At 48.7% G+C, this 19,967-nt stretch overlaps 1 protein-coding gene across 1 annotated transcript in view; it reads right to left on the bottom strand.

Annotated features, from left to right (window-relative positions):
• The window catches only part of itga11 (integrin subunit alpha 11), a 132,810-nt gene that overhangs the window by 55,699 nt on the left and 57,144 nt on the right, over positions 1-19,967 (bottom strand). Inside the window, exons 5-10 of the mRNA XM_033050054.1 lie at positions 15,907-16,021; positions 14,443-14,570; positions 12,103-12,251; positions 8,044-8,194; positions 6,457-6,622; positions 4,747-4,820 (exon numbers count right to left, since the gene is read on the bottom strand). Coding sequence (XP_032905945.1) covers positions 4,747-4,820; positions 6,457-6,622; positions 8,044-8,194; positions 12,103-12,251; positions 14,443-14,570; positions 15,907-16,021 — 783 coding nt within the window. The remainder of the gene's footprint in view (positions 1-4,746; positions 4,821-6,456; positions 6,623-8,043; positions 8,195-12,102; positions 12,252-14,442; positions 14,571-15,906; positions 16,022-19,967) is intronic.

The raw sequence follows: 19,967 nt of genomic DNA, 5'->3' as shown, positions 1-19,967 counted from the left end.
CCAGGGAAAAACCACTGGAATCCTGGTGCAGACGATGTAATGAAGACTGGGGAAGGGAAAGAAAAGGAGTCTGAACAAAAAAGTCCTTTCTAATTAGAACAGAAAATGCTGGTAACACGTGTCAGATCAGTATCTGTGGAAAGAGGAACAGAGGTAACAGACGGCCTTTGTCATTTGGGATTCTAAAAGTCAATCTAGCGGTGGGCGGCACGATGGCACAGCGGTAGAGTTGCTGCCTAATGGGCCTGTCCCACTTGTGCGACTTTTTAGGCGACTGCAGGAGACTACTGCAGTCGCCACATGGTCGTCACATGTCCGCGGGTGGTTGCCGGGGAGTCGCCATCATGGTCGTGAGGAGTTCCCACATTCTGGGAACTAGTCGCGGCCTCATTATGGTCGCCGTGAATTTTTCAACATGTTGAAAAATTAGCGGCGACTGGAATGAAGCCGCCACGGAGAGTAGCGAGAATTCTCGAGCCGTAGGTGGGCCGCCAGGAGGTCGAAGGTTCTCGGAGATTCTCATAGGTTGTAGCCGGTGCTGACCAGTGAGTGCATAACGGGCTGGTGAAGGAAGCGATGTGTGTGTGTGTGTTCCACTCTGACAGTCACGGGCAGTCCGCTGAAAAATCGTCCACAGCTCCAGAGGCCAGGGTTCGATCCTGACTTATTCCCTAGGGGCAATTTACAGACGCCAATCAACCCTACAAACCCCCACGTCTTTTGGATGTGGCAGGAATCCGGGCCACCCAGAGAAAACCCACGCGGTCACAGGGAGAATGTACAAACTACACACAAACAGCGCCCGTGGTCAGGATCGAACCTGGGTCTCTGGGGCTGTGAGCGAGCAACTCTACTGCTGTGCCACCGCCCTGCCATTAGACCCCCAGAGGTGGGCTTCGAGGATTATGCTGTTTTGTTTGAAGATTAAGAATTTGAAAGGTGGAATGAAGTAAGGCTGAAATTGTACACAAGCACCTCTGGAAATAGGAATGCTGCATATCATCTCTCTTTCTTTGCAATCTATCAAGTTGACAGGGCTTTCTGTCACCTTCTCTGGCAGAAAAAAACTGGACAGCTCTCAGTAACTGGCCAAAACAACCCTGGCAATCGGCTGAAGGCTCAATAATAAAAGCAGACAGGGTTGGAAAGACAATGTAATTGTGTTTGCCTGTGAGGTTGCAGAAGGTTTTAACACGCATTTTGTCTGGTGCATAGATAGAAAAAGTTTGGAGGGATATGGACCAAACGTGGATAAATGGATCCAGCTCAGAATGACATCTTGGTTGGCAGGGATAAGTTGGGCCGAAGGGCCTGTTTCTGAGCTGTATAATACCATGGCTCCAAGTGGAATCAATTAATGCCATCAAAAGAGAATTGGATGGGCAGTTGAGAGAGAATAATTTGAGTAGAGAGACAATAATGTGAGCTGAGAGAAAATAATTTGATAGACAAGGAGAAATGGAATTGACAGTATTCCCCAGGAGCTGGCACATACTCAATCTGCTGAATGATGTTCTCCTGGGACAGTTGACTTCACAGATAGAATCAGGCCCTTCGGCCCTCTGAGTTCGGCCCTATGATTCCATAATTTTCAGAACAGGCAGAGAACGTTCATGCTACAGGCTGGCGGACTGGTGGTTCAGAAGTAAAACAAAATGGAGTTGACCAGCTCTCAAATGAATGGAGATTGAAAAATGAATGGAATAAAAAGTGGTTCTGGAGGGTCAGGAGAGCCCTGTGGATATAATGGGCCAAGACAAAAAGAGGTGATAATGAGGCAAGTAGAGAAACCAAAGGTTGTTCAGAAGGTGTAAATTGGGATAACAGAATAGCAGAGGCAGCTGGAAGGGTGAATCTCCTGTGGGATTTAAAACCATATTACTGTAGTTGACAGTGTAATTGCCCACTAGTAGAGTATTATAAAACCATAAATATATTAAAAACCGTCAGAGGTTTGTTTTCCATATAGCTGTCCATCTTAATCGCTGTGGTTGTAGTGATTTGGGCAGCGAAGTTGCCAAGAGTGAGTGTGTGAGTCAACATTTCTCCGTTGCAGCCAACCCTGGAGATCAGAGTTGATCGCAGGCCAGGGATGAACATCACCAGGCAAGAGAGTGTAATGATGAGAGTGCGAGCCTTGCAGCACATGTTGAGCTACCGAGCCAAGCATTGTACAGTGCCTGAGTCACACCCTGGCCCACAGTGTCGCCCGGCCGTTGTCCCCCCGAGGCTGCGGTCTCCGCCCGAAAGACACGAGGGCTCGTCGGACCGCGGAACCGAGAACCCGCCCGGAGGACCTGCAGGCTCAGCGGACCACAGTACCGGGGGGTTGGGGCGACCGCCAGAGATGTTGAATGCCAGGAGAAAGGTTCGGTGGGATGAACCCGGGGTAATGCCTCCAGAACCTTCAAGGTCGGCTGCAGAAGGCACCCCTGGGACACAAGGAGGAGAGGAGAGGGACGTCGGTTCACAGGGACGTGGTTCAATGGACATCACTCTTACCTCTGAAGCAAACGGAGTCTCATCTCCAGGAACCTTCAGGGAAAATCTTGGTTCCAGCTCCAAGGGGATTTTGGAAGAATGATCTTAGTTTTAAAAGTTGTAGACCCTCAGGGGGCGCGACTGGGTAAATGCTGAGATACTTCCACCAATGGGACAATCGTGAATGAGAGGGCATATTTACAAGGTCAGAGGGCAGTCATTTAAACGGAGGTGCATGGGAAAGTGTAGTGGCAGCACGGTGGCGTTGCGGTACAGTTGCTGCCTTACAGCGCCAGAGACCAGGGTTCGATCCTGACTACCGGTGCTGTCTGTACGGAATTTGTACGACCGCGTGGCTATTCTCCGGGTTCTCCGGTTTCCTCCTGCACTCCAAAGACGTTCAGGTTTGTAGTTTAACTGACTTCGATAAATTGTAAATTGTCCCTAGTGTGTAGGATAGTGCTAGTGTACGGGATGAGTGCTGGTCGACGCAAACTAGATGGGCCGAAGGGCCTGTTTGCGCGCTGCATCTCTAAATTCTAAGGTGTAAAAGTCTAACAGCTGAAAGGTATAACATAGAGTCTGTGAGCTGCTGATCTTTTAATCACTTTTCTCTTTCCCAGCTGATAATTGGCATATTGGAACGTTCCAATAAGTTCTGCTTTTCCTTGAGATTTAATGTATTAATTTTTCCAATGATTCTCAGCTGTTTGAGCTGTGAAGCCAAGAATATTCCTTCTTATCTTCCCTTGAGTGCATTTAATGTTGGAATCAATATTGGATGACACTTTCACAGCTCCAGCTCTCTGTTTAGAAACATTGGAAATACTAACAAGAAAATAATCTGAAATAGAGACAGGTGGTTTTGTTAAGACACACCGGGGGATTCAACATCTGGGAAAGAGGAGATAGATTAAACATCGGTGCAACATTCTACATCGGTGAGACCAAGCGCAGGCTTGGCGATCGCTTCGCCCAACATCTCCGCTCAGTTCGCAATAACCAACCTGATCTCCCGGTGGCTCAGCACTTCAACTCCCCCTCCCATTCCGAATCCGACCTTTCTGTCCTGGGCCTCCTCCATTGCTAGACTGAGGCCCAGTGCAAATTGGAGGAACAGCACCTCATATTTCACTTGGGTAGTTTACACCCATGCGGTATGAACATTGACTTTTCCAATTTCAGGTAGTCCTTGCTTTCTCCCTCCTTCCCCTCCCCTTCCCAGCTCTCCCACTAGACTACTGTCTCCGCCTCTTCCTTTCTTTTGCCCGCCCCCCCCCCTCCCCGACATCAGTCTGAAGAAGGGTCTCGACCCGAAACGTCACCTATTCCTTCTCTCCATAGATGCTGCCTCACCCGCTGAGTTTCTCCAGCATTTTTGTCCACCTTAGATTAAAAGACCAGTGGTTTTTCACAATGGCTGAGAGCACCCTTGGCGTACTTTTGATCAGATATAATATCGGAGACACAAGGAACTGCAGAGGTTGGAATGCTGAGAAAAATACAAAGTGCTGGAGGAACTCAGCAGGTCAGACAACACCTATGGAGGAAGTAGATAGGGGCCATTTTGGGTCAGGACCTTTATATTGTAAGTTGTTCTCCTCTCCAAAACTTATAACATCCCTACCTTCTTACCTATCCTTGGCCCATTTAATAAATAAATCAATGGGAGAACACGGAAACAAAGAACTGCAGATGCGGGTTAATGCATAAAATGACACAAAGCGCTGGAGTAACTCAACAGGTCAGGCAGCATCTCTGGAGAACATGGACAGGTGGCGTTTTGAGTCATGACCCTTTTTCAGACAATGTAGGGGGGAGGGGGGAGAAGGAAGGTGGAAAAAGGGAAAGGCAGAACAAGCGGGTGGGTAATAGGTAGACACAGGCGAGGGGGGAGGTTTGTTATTCCCCTCACCTCACAGAACTACACCTTTACTGAATATGCTTGCTGTGCACAAAATGGCTGCCGTTCCCTACGTCACCTTAGAAGTGTTTTTTACACCTGGGAAAGAAATGGTATGGGCAGTGGTTGTCAAAGGTGATGACAACATTTAAAGTCCTTCCCCAATGACCCTGGCTGCTTTTTGAAATCGGTCTAGGAGCGTTGGCCAATTCCACTCCAACTTGCAAATGCTGACCCCGACCTCCCAAAGTAAGCAACTCTAGACTTTTCTTCAGCTAACTCTGAACTCATCGGGGAAGTGGGGATGAGACAGGGAAGGAAGGATCTACACCTGATGAAATGAGGATGAAAATAAGCCTTACCTCGACAAAATGAGACGAAAATCCTGCTTGTGACATTTCCAGCTGAAAGGATGTTTCATTCTGAATATTAGTCCCTGATATTAAAAAAAGGAAATGTCAGTCACTGTTCAGTGCCCAGTTACAATTCCGACTCAATAAATGCATATCTTCTTTGTAACTCTTTGTGAAAGACATTGAAATGGGAAAGAAATATCTACCCGTCATTGATCAAGGTTCAAGAATACTCCCTCCATCCATTCCCAGTGCATAATGGACACTCTTCACCATCTTCAAGATGCAATGCAGCAAATCTCCAAGTCTCCCAAGGACTCATTAAAACTTACCGAATAGTGAAAGGCCTGGATAGAGTGGATGTGGAGAGGATGTTTCCACTAGTGGGAGTGTCTAGGACCAGAGGTCACAGCCTCCGAATAAAAGGACGTACCTTTAGAAAGGAGACTGGGAGGAATTTATTTCGTCAGGGGGTGGTGAATCTGTGGAATTCATTGCCACAGACGGCTGTGGAGGCCACGTCATTGAGTATTTAAAGCGGAGTGGCAGATTCTTGATCAGTAAGGGCGTCAAAGGTGACGGGGAGAAGGCGGGACAATGGGCTTGAGAGGGAAAGTTGGTCAGCCATGATTGAATGACGGAGTCGACTCGATGGGCCGAATGATCTAATTCGGCTCCAATGACTTATGAAGTCTTTCTCAACACAGCCCACAAACCCATGGTTTTGTCAAACATGCAAGTCAACCCTTCTGGACCTTTGATTCTTTGGTGTGTCTCCGTGGTTGCACCCTGTCACCTCCAAGCCAAATGGGTGTGGAACCAAACCGAGACATAAAAACATAGACACATAGAAAGATGGAAAATAGGTGCAGGAATAGGCCATTCGGCCCTTCGAGCCAACACCACTATTCAATATGATCATGACTGATCATCCAAAATCAGTACCCCGTTCCTGCTTTCTCCCCATATCCCTTGATTTTGTTAGCCCTAAGAGCTAAATCTCTCTTGAATATATCCAGTGAATTGGCCTCCACTGCCTTATGTGGCAGATAATTCCACAGATTCACAACTCTCGAGGTGAATTTTTTTTCCCTCATCTCAGTCCTAAATGGCCTAAACTGTGACCCCTGGTTCTGGACTCCTCTAACACTGGGAACATTTTTCCTGCATCTGGTCTGTCCAATCCCTTAGTAGTTTTCTATAAGATCCCCTCTAATCCTTCAAAATTCCAGTGAATACAAGCCCAGTTGATCCATTCTTTCATCATCCTGGGAATTAACCTGGTGAACCTACGCTGCACTCCCTCAATAGCAAGAATGTCCTTCCACAAATTAGGAGACCAAAACAACACACGATACTCCAGTTAAAACCAGCCTGACTGTACACTGTTGAACTGAGGGAGTGCCGCGTTGCGAATGATGGCATCTTCTGAATGAGATGCCAAACTGGGGCCACATCTGCCCTCTCAGTTGATGTGTGAAAAACCAACGGCCATCCTTGAAGTAGAATGGGGTTGGGTTCAAACCAAATCTGATCCTCCAACCAATATCCAAATCTTCACCACACTGTTGCCTGGGAAACACTGCCGTGAACAAATTGGCAGCAAATTGTACTTGGCAACAGTGATCACAATTACACTCCATTTACTGTAAAGGCCTGAGTTAACGAGAGGAGGTGTGGAGATTCTTTATTTGCTTTTAATCCCCAATAAAACCTCACCTTCCAGCCTGAAGATCCGAGCTCCGAGAGCATCCACAATATCTTTCAGGGCCGACTCATCAGAGACGTTGAAGAAATGTTTCTCGTCCGGGTGGCTTGCGATGGACTTGATCTCCTTCAGGAAGCCACTTGGGTTGATTCCTCTGCGGTTGTAGTAACCAAGCACCTGCAGACGGGAGCAGAGGTTTTACTCAGTGTGACTGCCCCCCCTCCATCCATCCTGAAGTCTCAGCTGCAACAGGACGCTCTGCTCACTGTTCATTCTTCACGATGGGTGGAGGATGTTGGCTGAAGGTTCACGGTGGGCCCCACCTTGTCTACAGCTGGCACAGTGCCCTCTCTGGTAAGGTGCGTGACATTTTAGGAGCAGTTTTACTATGCGATTCATAGAGTGAAATAGGCACAGTGGGTTAGAACAATCCTCCCTGCTTAAATCAAAGATGTTGAAGCTAAATACAGTATTTCTGTGGCACAGGAGGCCATTCAGCCCTTTGTGGTTATTCCAACTCATACAGCAATCCCATTCCCCACTTGTTCCACCACTCACTTACACTGAAGGATTATTTACAGCAGCCAATATTGAGAGAGGAGCAGAATTATGCCATTCGGCCCATCGAGTCTACTCTATTCAATCATGGCTGATCTTTCCCTCTCGCCCCTATTCTCCAGGCCTCTCCCCATAACCCCTGACACCCTTACTAATCACAAACCTGTTAATCTCCTCTTTAAAATACCCAAAGACTTGGCCTCCACAGCTGTTTAATTCCACAGATTCATCACCCACTGACTATAGAAATTTCTCCTTGTCTCCGTTCTAAAGGTACATTATACTGAGGATGTGCTCTCAGGTCCTAGACTCTCCCACCAGTGGAAACATCCTCTCCACATCCACTCTATCCAGGCATTTCACTATTCGTTAAATTTCAATGAGGTCCCCCTCATCCTTCTAAACTCCAGCGGGTACAGGCCCAGAGCTGCCACCTGCTCATCATACATTAACCCAATCATGCCCGGGATCATTCTCATAAACCTCCTCCTCTGCACCCTCTCTAAGGCCAACACATCCCTCCTCAGATATGGGAACCAATTCACCTACTGACTTTGGAATGTGGGAGAAATTGGAGAACCCAGGAGATACCCAGACGGTCACAGGGCGAACATACAAACTCCACATAGACAGAATCCTGAAGTCGGGATTGAACCCGGGTCTCTGGCACTGTGAGGCTGTGGCTTGATGTGCTGCTCCACTGTGCCCTCTGTGTGGAGACACAGATTGGGTGATTTACTGGAGGTCCCAACAGATTAGTACAGGTGTCAGGGGTTATGGGGAGAAGGCAGGAGAATGGGGTTGAGAGGGAAAGATAGATTAGCCATGATTGACTGGCAGAGTAGAATAGATGCACTGAATAGCCTAATTCTGTTCCTATGACCAATGAATGGGCCGTGACTGGGCGAGATGCCAACTCAGCCCAGGATTAACCCCTTATGTTCATGGTCCTGCTGTATGTCACATAACACAATGATATTTGCTGTCCATACAAGGGTGGTTGGCAGAACCACTGCAGGGGGGGGGACGGGATGACCTACCGCAATGGCGTATCTGGTGATGTTGTCCCTCTCGGCATCCTCGATGACTTGCTTCAGGTGGGGGCTGTCGTGGGACTCGCCGTCGGTTATGACGATCATTACTTTCTTGGCTTCTTGCCTTGCCCCCCTACTGCTGCTGAACGCCTCTGAGCTGAGAGAGACAATGGGGACACCCGTTAAACAGGCAGGCTGAGGTCTAGTTCAGAGATGCAGTGCGGAAACAGGCTGTATCTCTAAAACCCACCGAGTCCGCGCTGACCAGCAATTCCCGCACATTAACGCTATCCTACACATGAGGGACAATTTTACATTTCTACAAACCCGTACGGGCTCCGCCTTGCTCCCACACTCCAAAGACAATAGACAATAGGTGCAGGAGTAGACCATTCGGCCCTTTGAACCAGCACCGCGGCAGAGGGTGGAGGGGATGACCTACCACAATGGCGTATCTGGTGATGATTGGGGCAGGCGGTGGGGGGGGGCGGGGGGTGGTCAGTCCCCCCATGACAGAAGGGGGAGGAGTGGTACAGTTTGATAGGGAAGAAGGATATCCTGTGGCGTTCTGTACTGCATCTTGGTGGAACCACTCTGTTGCTGTAAGTACTCAAGAAGGTTTTCTCCAGGTACTCGTGTTTCCTCTCACATCCCAAGGATGCGTTGGTTTGGAGGTTAATTGGCCTCTGTAAATTTCCCCTTGCTTGAGGGTCAGTGACGGAGGATAGTGAAATCAATGTGGTGAAAATACTAAATATACAAGGGTAGTTTGAGAATAAGAAGGAGCTCTTGCAGAGCATTAGGGTGGATAAATCCCCCGGACCTGATGGGATCTATCCCAGTTTATTGAGGGAGGCAAGAGAGGAGATTGCAGGAACCTTGACAAAGACATTTGTATCTTCTCTAGCCACAGGTGAGGTCCCGGAGGACTGGAGATTATCTAAACTTGTTCCTTTATTGAAGAGGGGAAGTAGAGAGAGTCCAGGGAATCATTGGCCAGCGAGCCTCACATCAGTGAGGATTCTTCAGGATAAGAGTTACTACTATTTGGAAGAAAATGGGTTAATTAGGAATAGCCAGCATGGCTTTGTACAAGATAGATACAAAATGCTGGAGTAACTCAGGCAGCATCTCTGGAGAGAAGGAATGGGTGACGTTTCAGGTCGAGTCCCTTCTTCAGTCTGAAGGTACTCGTGTCAGTCTGAAGAAGAGTCTTGACCTGAAACGTTACCCATTCCTTCTCTCCAGAGATGCTGCCTGTCCTGCTGAGCTACTCCGGCATGTTGTGTCTACCTTCGATTTAAACCAGCATCTGCAGTTCCTTCCTACACATGGCTTTGTACAATGCAGGTTGTGTCTTGCTAACTTGAGCGAGTCTTTTTGAGCAGACGAAGATAATGGATGACGGTTGTGTGGTGGATGTTGTCGACATGGATTTTAATGAGGCATTTGATAAAGATTCCCAAGGTAGGCTGATCCAGAAGATTAAGATGCACATGGATCGATATGGTCTTGGTCGTATGATTCCCATGAATGCACAAGCAGCTCGGAGGGATGGAAGTGTAAACGTGACAATATTATTTATATTTGAAGATAGGACATGCAGAATAAATGGGTAAATTATAAAACAGGACTCTCAAACCAGTCATTATGACCAATGATTATGAGATCACCAAAGAATCTGCAAGATTAGCATTAGTGAAACTGCTTGCAGTGTGCTTTGGGTGAGTTTGCAATCCTGTGGTCAGGGTTTGTGTAGTAAAGTCACCACTCTCACCACCACGGAATTGCAAAGGAAAGCACAGATCCAGGCAGGTTTACTTTCCATCAACGTTTGCTGTTCTTTCACCACGGAACAATGGGCCCATTCAGTGGCCGAATCCCGCAGAAAGATCGTCGTTGGACCTCTTGAACTGTGTTGAGTTCCCCTGGGTTACGGAGGGCAGTGCCTAGGGACTGGGGATGAAGGGGGTGGGCTTGTGAAAATCTGCACACTTCCCTATCTCTGTATCTCCCACTCCCCTGACATTAGTCTGAAGAAGGATCTCGACCTGAAACATCACCCATTCCTTCCCTCCAGAGATGCTGCCTGTCCCGCTGAGTTACTCCAGCATTTTGTGTCTATCTTCAGCTCACCACGATTGACTGATTGAAGACGCAGCATAGAAACGGGCGCTTCACACCACCGAGTCCACGCCAACCATCGAACACCCGTGTTTTAATTTGTTTATTAATTAACTGTGTATTTGGCAACTCGTTAGGAACATGATGTTGCTAAAATTATGTGTTTTTAATGTAATTTGTCATATCTGTTGTTCCTTTCCATGTGTCCAATCTTCAGGAAGAGTCTGACGAAAGCATATTCGATTATGTGTTGTTGCACGATTGGTAGTTAGTGCTAAAGTTTGGGTGAGGCTGCACTGAGTAGGAGGGAAAGTCGTGGAGTCCTACCGCATGAAAATGGTCCTCAGCCCACTGAGCTGGGCCAACTACCAGGCAGCCACCTGCAACGATCCTATTTTTGATTCTCCCACATTCCCATCAATTTCCCACAGATTCTCCCACTGACTTAAACTCTGTGGGTAACTTACAGTGGGACGTGGGAGAAAAACGAAGCACCCACATTCTAGGCTTGCTAACAATTTTAAGGGCTTCTCAACTAAGATCAGTTGGTTGTAATGTTATGCCCCTGTCCCACTTAGGAAACCTGAACGGAAACCTCTGGAGACTTTGCGCCCCACCCAAGGTTTCCGTGCGGTTCCCGGAGGTTGCAGGTAGTGGAAGCAGGTAGGGAGACTGACAAAAAACCTCCGGGAACTGCACGGAAATCTTGGGTGGGGCGCAAAGTCTCCAGTGGTTTCCGTTCAGGTTTCCTAAGTGGGGCAGGGGCATAAAACACCTTTAGAAATGTGTTGCTTTGCAATCACATGTTCTCGGAGCAGAGAGGTTTACCTGCACACATTCAATGGGGACAGATTGCAATGGATTGTGTTTTAAGTAGTATACAACACAACAGCAAGTACAATGGAAGGACTATGTGACCCTGGGAGCTATTCACCCGACATGGTCTCTGCCATTGACTTCTCACCACCTGCTGGAGAGGAAGAGCAGAGGGCACAATCACAGGAAGGCAGATTACTATCTAAATGGTGTCGAGTTGGGAAAAGGGGAAGTACAATGGAATCTGGGGGTCCTTGTTCACCAGTCAATGAAAGTAAGCAGTCGTGTTCAAGAAGGAACTGCAGATGCTGGAAAATCGAAGGTACACAAAAGCTGGAGAAACTCAGCGGGTGCAGCAGCATCTATGGAGCGAAGGAAATAGGTAATGTTTTCGGGCCGAAACCCTTCTTCAGACTGATGAAAGTAAGCATGCAGGTACAGCAGGCAGTGAAGAAAGTGAATGGCATGTTGGCCTTTATAACAAGAGGAATTGAGTAAAGGAGCAAATAGGTCCTTCTGCAGTTGTATGGGGCCCTAGTGAGACCACACCTGGAATATTGTGTGCAGTTTTGGTCCCCTAATTGAGGAAGGACATTCTTGCTATTGAGGGAGTGCAGCGTAGGTTTACAAGGTTAATTCCCGGGATGGCGGGACTGTCATATGCTGAGAGAGTGGAGCGGCTGGGCTTGTATAGTCTGGAATTTAGAAGGATGAGAGGGCATCTTATTGAAACATATAAGATTATTAAGGGTTTGGACACGCTAGAGACAGGAAACATATTCCCGATGTTGGAGTCCAGAACCAGGGGCCACAGTTTAAGAATAAGGAGTAAGCCATTTAGAACAGAGACGAGGAAACACTTTTTCTCACAGAGAGTTGTGAGTCTGTGGAATTCTCTGCCTCAGAGGGTGGTGGAGGCCGGTTCTCTGGATACTTTCAAGAGAGAGCTAGATAGGGCTCTTAAAGATAGCGGAGTCAGGGGATATGGGGAGAAGGCAGGAACGGGTTACTGATTGGGGATGATCAGCCACGTTCACATTGAATGGCGGTGCTAGCTCGAAGGGCCGAATGGCCTACTCCTGCACCTATTGTCTATTATCTATTGTCTAACCAGTTCACCATTACCGTGCAATCTCGATGCCGTGCGCCGTGTTGGTCTCGGTTCCTCCGCGTTGCTCGATGCCCCTGGCTGCTTTGACGACATCGGTAACAGACTTGTAGTCCCTCAACTCAAACTCATGAACGGCAGTCTCTCCGTATTGTACAATTCCCAGCTGCAGAGCAAGAACATCAAGCATTAGAACATCAAGCAGTGTACTCTCCTCGACAAAACCCACCCAACCCATCCCACCACGTCGATCACCCAGAGTTTCCTTTCCTAGGTCTCACCAATGTGACCTTCACCCCTGCAATGGCTGTACACTTGGCCAGCAGTTTATAACTGGAGTCTAGAGGCTGGATCTTCAGGGCTGGAACCTAAATCAGTGTATTCATAAGTTATAGGAGCAGAATTAGGCCATTTGGCCCACGTCTGCTCCGCCATTCAATCATGGCTGATCTATCTTTCCATCGCAACCCCATTCTCCTGCCTTATCCCATAGCCTCAGACACCTGTACTGATCAATAATCTGTCAATATCTGCCTTAAAAATAAGGCCTTCTGTGGCAATGAATTCCACAGATTCACCAGCCTCTGACTGAAGAAAGGGCTTTCTGGTCCATGAAACCTTTGCCTGAGGTCAGTATTGGACAGCACCATTGGGGTAACTTCAATTCACTAACTGACACAGTGCAAGAAGAAACCCCCCCATCACCACCTTCTCCAGGGCATGGGCAATCATCTTCAGCCTTACCAATAATGGCCACGTCTACAGAAGGAATAGGAGTAAACCATTCCCCAAATGCCAAGCTGACTTGCATCCCTAATCTGGACATGGCTCGTAGATTAGTCCACACCACATGGGTTTACCAGCCTCAGTAACAAGATCCCAAAATGTTTCCTGTTTCTCCTTGCTTGTCTCGTGCTGCCTGCCTAACCTGCTGACTGATTCCAGTGGTTTCTGATTTCCAGCATTTGCTGCTTTCTATCCCTCTTTGAAGGATCGGGCAATGTTTTCAGGTTTCAGGAAGGGAATGAATCAGTTGACCAATGTTTCAACTCAATGTAAAAACTGTTTCCTCATGAACCTGGCTACATCTACTGCCAATGACCACATTAAGGCGGCACAGGGTTCGATCCTGACTACAGATGCTGTCTGTATGGAGTTTGTATGTTTTCCCAATGACCGCGTGGGTTTTTCTCTGGGTGCTCTGGTTTCTTCATGCACTCCAAATACGTACAGGTTTTTAGGTCAACTGGATTTGGTAAAAACTGTAAAGTTGTCCCTAGTGTGTAGGATAGTGTTAATGCATGGAGTGGTCGCTGGTCGGAGCGGACTCGGTTTGCCGAAGGGCCTGTTTCCGTGCTGTATATCTCTAAATACCAGCAGTCTGTTCCAGGGGTGGAAATCGCTATCAAAACATGGGGGGGGGGGGGACACAATTTCTTGCGCCTCGCTCGTGCGCTCATATACACACACAGGCGAGGCTTCGGCCGTGGGCCCTGTGGATGATAACATCGGGATTTGACCTGGTTGGTGACCGACTCCGAACTCCAGCAACAGCAGCTTCGTCTGTCAAGAATCGTGAGGCTTCAATCGGCCCGTTCGCGGGGCCTTTCATCGCCCGGCGCAGCTTAAAACCGGCCATGGGATTTTCCATCGCCCGGCGGGGGCTTCAACATCAGGTGCCTCGATCGCCTTGACGCAGCAATTTGACCGTGGGGCAATAAAAAAATTCCGTGGCCGATTTTAAGCCGCGCCGGGCGATGAAAGGCCCCACGAACGGGCCTATTCCAGCTTTGCTCTATGATCTTTGCTTCACCAGGACGTCTCCCTCCTCCAATCACCGCGCTCTATCCTCAGTCCCACCCCCCCTACTTCCGCCTCTGACCGACACCTCCCTCCTCCAATCATCTCTCTGAATCATCATGTCCCGCCCACCCCCCCCTCCCCCCCACCTGCCTGATGACCGACGTCTCTCTCGTCCAATCGGTGCCCTCGATCATCAGTCCCAACCCCACGGTCTCGAAGAAAGCCGAGATTTTTAATAGATTTTTTTTTCACCGAGTTTCAAAATCCGGATTACAAAACATGGGGGGGATTGTCCCCCACCTCTCCAAACATGGGGGGGGGGGGGACATGTCCCTCTGACCCCCCGACCGGGAATTCCGCCCATTCTCTGTTCCTTCTGGTTAATGGCCCTCCCGCCATTCTCTCTGTCCATGGTATTTGATCCCCTTCAATCAAATTCCCCAGAACCATCTTTGCTCTTTGTTCTTAGACTAAAATCTTAGACATGTGGGAGTTGGCCATTGAATAGAATAGATTTAAGATGAGTAGAAGAACCATCACCTGGTGATACTCACCCGAATCTGGCCTGGTCCGATGTAAAATTTCTTCAGAATGTTTATTAGGAAGTTCTGGACCTCGTACCAAGGGTAGATGCTGTTGGAACCATCCAGAACTATCACAATGTCCATGTACGTCTCACAACCTGCAAAAAGAAGCAACTTGAGTTCAGTGTCGCGCCTTGTCTGTCGGTTAATAATGTGCCTGACAGACTCTGTGCTCTTGCTAAGCTGCCAAAGGAGAGGAGCTTATGTTGAAACTGATCAACACTGGTTACTCCCAACTCTTGGCACTTTCTCTTAAATGAAGCTACAATGGGCTGGATGGGCAGAAGGGCCTCACTCTATGCTGTAACCAAACTGTGACTTTGAGCACTGTGCCAATGCTGGACTCATGCTGATGTAAGGAAGCAAAAATCCCACAGTGGGTCTGGAAAAGATTAACCGGAATGATTTCAGGGATGAGGGATTGCATCCGAGCATTAGACCGGCAAACTTGTACTTGTTGTCCTTGCAGCAAAGCAAGTTGGGAGGACGTCATGACTGCTTAAACAGTTGGAAGTCGTTCCCATCAGTAGATGGTTCAAGGCTCAGCAGATTATAGACTTAAAATTCCGGGAAGAAGGAGGGGGATGTAAGGATGAAAGCAACGTTTTTACTGAGAAGATAATTAGTTACTGGAGCTTGGCCCCTGTAAAGCTGTGGACACACAATCAACCAGCAGCTACAGGTGGGTCTTGTACACACACTTGAGAGGGAATGGTCTACAGAGCAATTGGGAAACATGGAGGAGGGTAATTTGACAGATTACTCGCACAGGTTTAATGAGCCTGGGTGGCCAGTGGCAGACTGGCCAGGGTGTCAGCTTGCCCGATGGCATGGGCCCCTGATGAAGTGGGCCCCCTTTGTCTCCTGGCAACCAATATTTTTAGACCCAGTCCGCCACTGTGGGTGGCACAACGATAGAGTTGCTGCCTTACAACTCCTGAGACCCGGGTTCGCTCCTGACTACGGGTGCTATCTATACCAAATTTGTATGCTCCCCCTGTGACCACGTGGGTTTTCTCCGGGTGCTCCGGTTTCCTCCCACATCCCAAAGACGTGCGGGTTTGTCGGTTAATTGGGTTCTGTAAATTGTCTTTGGTGTGTAGGATAGAACTAGTGTACTAGTTTACGGAACGGGGGTTCCCCTCTTCGACTATAGACGAGGCTCTCACCAGGGTCTCCTCTATATCCCGTAGGATAGAACTAGGGTGATCGCTGGTCGGCGTGGAACTCGGTGGGCCGAAGGGCCTGTTTGCACGCTGCATCTCTAAAATAATGTAAAATAAAGGAATCAATGGTTCCTATGATGCACAGGCTTTCTAAGATTCTATGTGTATGTGTACTATTCCATCCATCTGTGGGGACGTTAGGCCAGACACTGTGCCCCTGTAACCAGAAAGACGCACGGGTGGAATGCAACAGAGACGGTGGTCGTACGCTGGATGGTGGGTGCGAAGGCTCGGGCACTTTTGAAGTTGGAGCTGATCTTGCAGCAGATGCCGGTGCTGTAGTAGGAACTTCCGCACTCGTGGGACCAGAGCGGCCCGCAGGTCTGTGGAGAGCAGGAGAGCAACACAAAATGAGCACCTGGCTCACGATTCTCACACTATACACACAAGACCTCACATTTCATGTCATCACAGCTCACTTTAGCACTGAACTTGAAAGTAGCACAGTGGCGCAGAGGTAGAGTTGCTGCCTTACCTGGACCATTTCCGACATCTCCCTACCGTTTCTAGATCTCACTATCTCCATCGCGGGTAACAGACTACTGACCGACATCTACTACAAACCCACTGACTCCCATTGCTATCTGGACTACACTTCTTCCCACCCTGCTTCCTGTAAGGACTCCATCTCCTACTCCCAATTACTCTGTCAACGCCGCACCTGCACCCAGGATGAGATGTTCCAAACCAGGGCATTGGAGATGTCCTCATTCTTTAGGGAACGGGGGTTCCCCTCTTCGACTATAGATGAGGCTCCCACCAGGGTCTCCTCTATATCCCGTAGCTCCGCTCTCATTCCTTACTTCTCTCTCCTTCCCCTCCCCTCCCAGCTCTCCCACAGCCTACTGTCTCTGCCTCTTCCTTATTTCTTTCCGCCCCCCCCCCCACCCCCAACCCAGTCTGAAGAAGGGTCTCAACCCGAAACATCACCTATTCCTTCGCTCCATAGATGCTGCCTCACCCGCTGAGTTTCTCCAACTTTTGATTGTTCCAGCATCTGCAGTTCTTCCTTGAACAATTATGTTATGATATCTTTACGAGACGTTGGGTGTAAGCTGGAAAGCTTTGATGGTGGGAGCTTTCACAACAGCTGTGTATGTTGGGTTGGACCCAACTCCAAGACATTTCATCATTTTCTCCAGAACTCAGAGCTAACATGTGCCAGAGATTTGTCAGCCCCATGGGATAGTCAGGCAACTGCAGCCTCCTTCATGAGACTGCTGCTGGCTGCAAGTGAGGCACGTTCCCCATATAATCAGCAGGGTTACCCCAGGCCGTGGACCTCCCTTTGGCTTCTGCCCAGATATCTGGAAAACTCCACAGAGACAGGGCTCCACTGGGTTCCCAGGGGTCACGTGAATGGACAAGCGATAAGGACGCTGGGCAGTACTGGCGTGCCCACCTCGGTTAGCTTCTCATTGCATGGTCACTTATGGTCTGGTGAGAAAGTCATTGCAACCTCTCCCATTCGGCCTCAAGAAAAAAAAAAACTGCTAATGCTGGAAATCTGAAATAAAAACGGAAAATGCTGGAAACATTCACCAGGTCGGAGAGCATCTGTGGAAAGTGAGGGCAGGACTGTTGAGGTGCCCTTCTTTGGGTGATCGTTAAGACTTGGTATGCTCTCCCAGGCTGATGTTAAAAGACGCCATGTCACTATTTCAAAGAAGAGCAGTGGAATTATCCCGGTGTCCTGTCCACATTCAGATTAGTTTATTGTCCTATACACCAGGATGCTTTGAAATTCCCGTTTCACCCGAAACTGACAGTGGCGCAGTAGTAGAGCTACTGCCTCACAGCGCCAGAGACGCGGGTTCGAACCTGACTACGGGTCCTGTCTGTATGGAGTTTGTACGTTCTCCCCTTGACCTGCGTGCGTTTTCTCCGAGATCTCCGGTTTCCTCCCACACTCCAAAGATGTAGAGGTTTGTAGGTTCATTGGCTTGGTATAAATGTAAAATTGTCCCTAGTGTGTGTAGGGTAGTATAGTGCCCCTGTCCCACTTAGGAAACGCGAACGGAAACCTCTGGAGACTTTGCGCCCCACCCAAGGTTTCCGTGCGGTTTCCGTGCGGTTCCCGGAGGTTTTTGTCAGTCTCCCTACCTGCTTCCACTACCTGCAACCTCCGGCAACCACCTGCAGCCTCCGGGAACCGCGCGGAAACCTTGGGTGGGGCGCAAAGTCTCCAGAGGTTTATGTTCAGGTTTCCTAAGTGGGACAGGGGCATTACTGTGCGGGGATCGGTGTGGGCTCAGTGGGCCTAAGGGCCTGTTTCTGCTCTGTATCTCGAAAACTAAAACTAAAACACAGAGTTAACAGTTTACATACAGTAATGATTATATAACAGTAAATAATGTGAGTGTAAGGCAACTATTTGTAAGATGGCAGCCGTGAGGCTTGCCACAGTACAAGCAGTGTTCCTGTCTGCCGTTTTAGTGTCTGCGTTATTTGTTTGCAAAGTGTCGTGCTTCATCCAGTACTCCCGTTCGGAGCTTTTAAACCTCAGCGATTCGGGCCCATCTACATCCTTGCTGGAGGAGAAATTACGGGACTTAAACATCTCAAGCCACTCTACATCATGGCTGCCGGCCAAAAAAGGCCGCCGCTCCGGCACCTTTGCCAGGTTCAGGAGACGCCCTTACCGGCCACCGCTCCCAGCCCTTCTGCTGTCAAACGTCAGATCCCTCCGGCACAAAATGGATGAACTCCAACTTATGATACAAACTAACAAAGACTACAGTGACTGCTCTGCCATCTGCCTGACAGAGACCTGGCTGGATCAATCAGTACCTGACCAAGCGGTAACACTTCCAGCTTTCACATTACATCGTGCCGATAGATCATCCAAACTATCGCACAAGGCAAAAGGCGGTGGCGTTTGCATAATGATCAATGAACGCTGGTGTACAAATTCTACAGAACTCACCCATGTATGCTCCCCGCACCTGGAATACCTCACTGTCAAATGCAGACCATCATTCCTCCCACGGGAGTTCGCATCAGTAATTATGATCTGTGTTTACATTCCACCTGAGGCTAACGCTAACACTACCACAGCCGAGTTAGCCAACTACGTCTCCTCAGTGGAAAATTCACACCCGGACACAGCAGTCATCGTCCTTGGGGACTTTAACCAGACCAAATTGTCATCTGATCTCCCCGGCTACCATCAGCAGGTAACTTGCCCCAGCAGAGGGACCAACACGCTGGACCACTGCTACACTACCATCAAAGAGGCTTACCGTGCATTCCCGAGGGCTCCGCTGGGCAGGTCCGACCACGCAATGCTGCTGCTAATTCCACAATACAGGCAAAAAGTTAAATCCTCCAAGACACCGACAAAACTTGTCCGGTGCTGGTCCCCTGAAGCCATCGAAAAACTCCGGGGCTGTTTCGCGTGCACAGACTGGAATGTTTTCCATGCTGCAGGTGACCTCCACGACGTCACCGTTGCAGTGACGTCATACGTCAACTACTGTGTGGACCTGTGCATACCACTCAAAAAAGTCAAACACTACAATAATAATAAACCGTGGTTTAACAAGGACATTAAAACAAAATTAAGAAAGGAGAAAAATTCAGCACATCTGGCAGGAAACAAAGAACAATATATGGCTGCCAAATACAAACTGAGATCTGCTATAAGAAGAGCCAAATCCAACTATGCCACTAAACTAGAAGAACAAATCACTACTAGTGACATACGTTTCATCTGGAAAAAACTCCAAAACATGACGAACTACAAAAAGAAACCCACCCCCACACCTGACAGCAACAATCAGCTTCCTGATACACTCACCTTTTTCTATGGGAGGTTTGAGCAGGCACCGGCTCCACCACCATCTCCCCCCGACCCCCTCCCTCCCCCCCCCTTTCACCATCTACGAGGAGGAGGTGAGGAGCATCTTCAGGGGACTTAAGAGGAATAAAGCCCCCGGCCCAGATAACATCAGCCCCTCCGTTCTCCACCACTGCGCTGCGGAACTGGCTGGGGTTTTTACCAACATCTTCAACACCTCCCTCTGTCAAAGCTCAGTACCCAACTGCTTCAAAGAATCCATTATCATCCCGGTTCCCAAGACCAAGACCATCTCCTGCCTCAATGACTACAGACCCATTGCCTTGACATCGGCAGTCATGAAATCATTTGAGCGCATCATACTCAGTCACCTGAAAACTGCCACCACCCCACTCATGGACCCATACCAATTTGCATACAGAGCCAACAAGTCAGTTGAGGACACCGTCAACTTAGCAACTCATCACATT

Source organism: Amblyraja radiata, chromosome 34, assembly GCF_010909765.2.
Source record: "Amblyraja radiata isolate CabotCenter1 chromosome 34, sAmbRad1.1.pri, whole genome shotgun sequence".
NCBI lineage: Eukaryota > Metazoa > Chordata > Chondrichthyes > Rajiformes > Rajidae > Amblyraja > Amblyraja radiata.
This window is presented reverse-complemented; position numbering and strand designations above follow the sequence as displayed.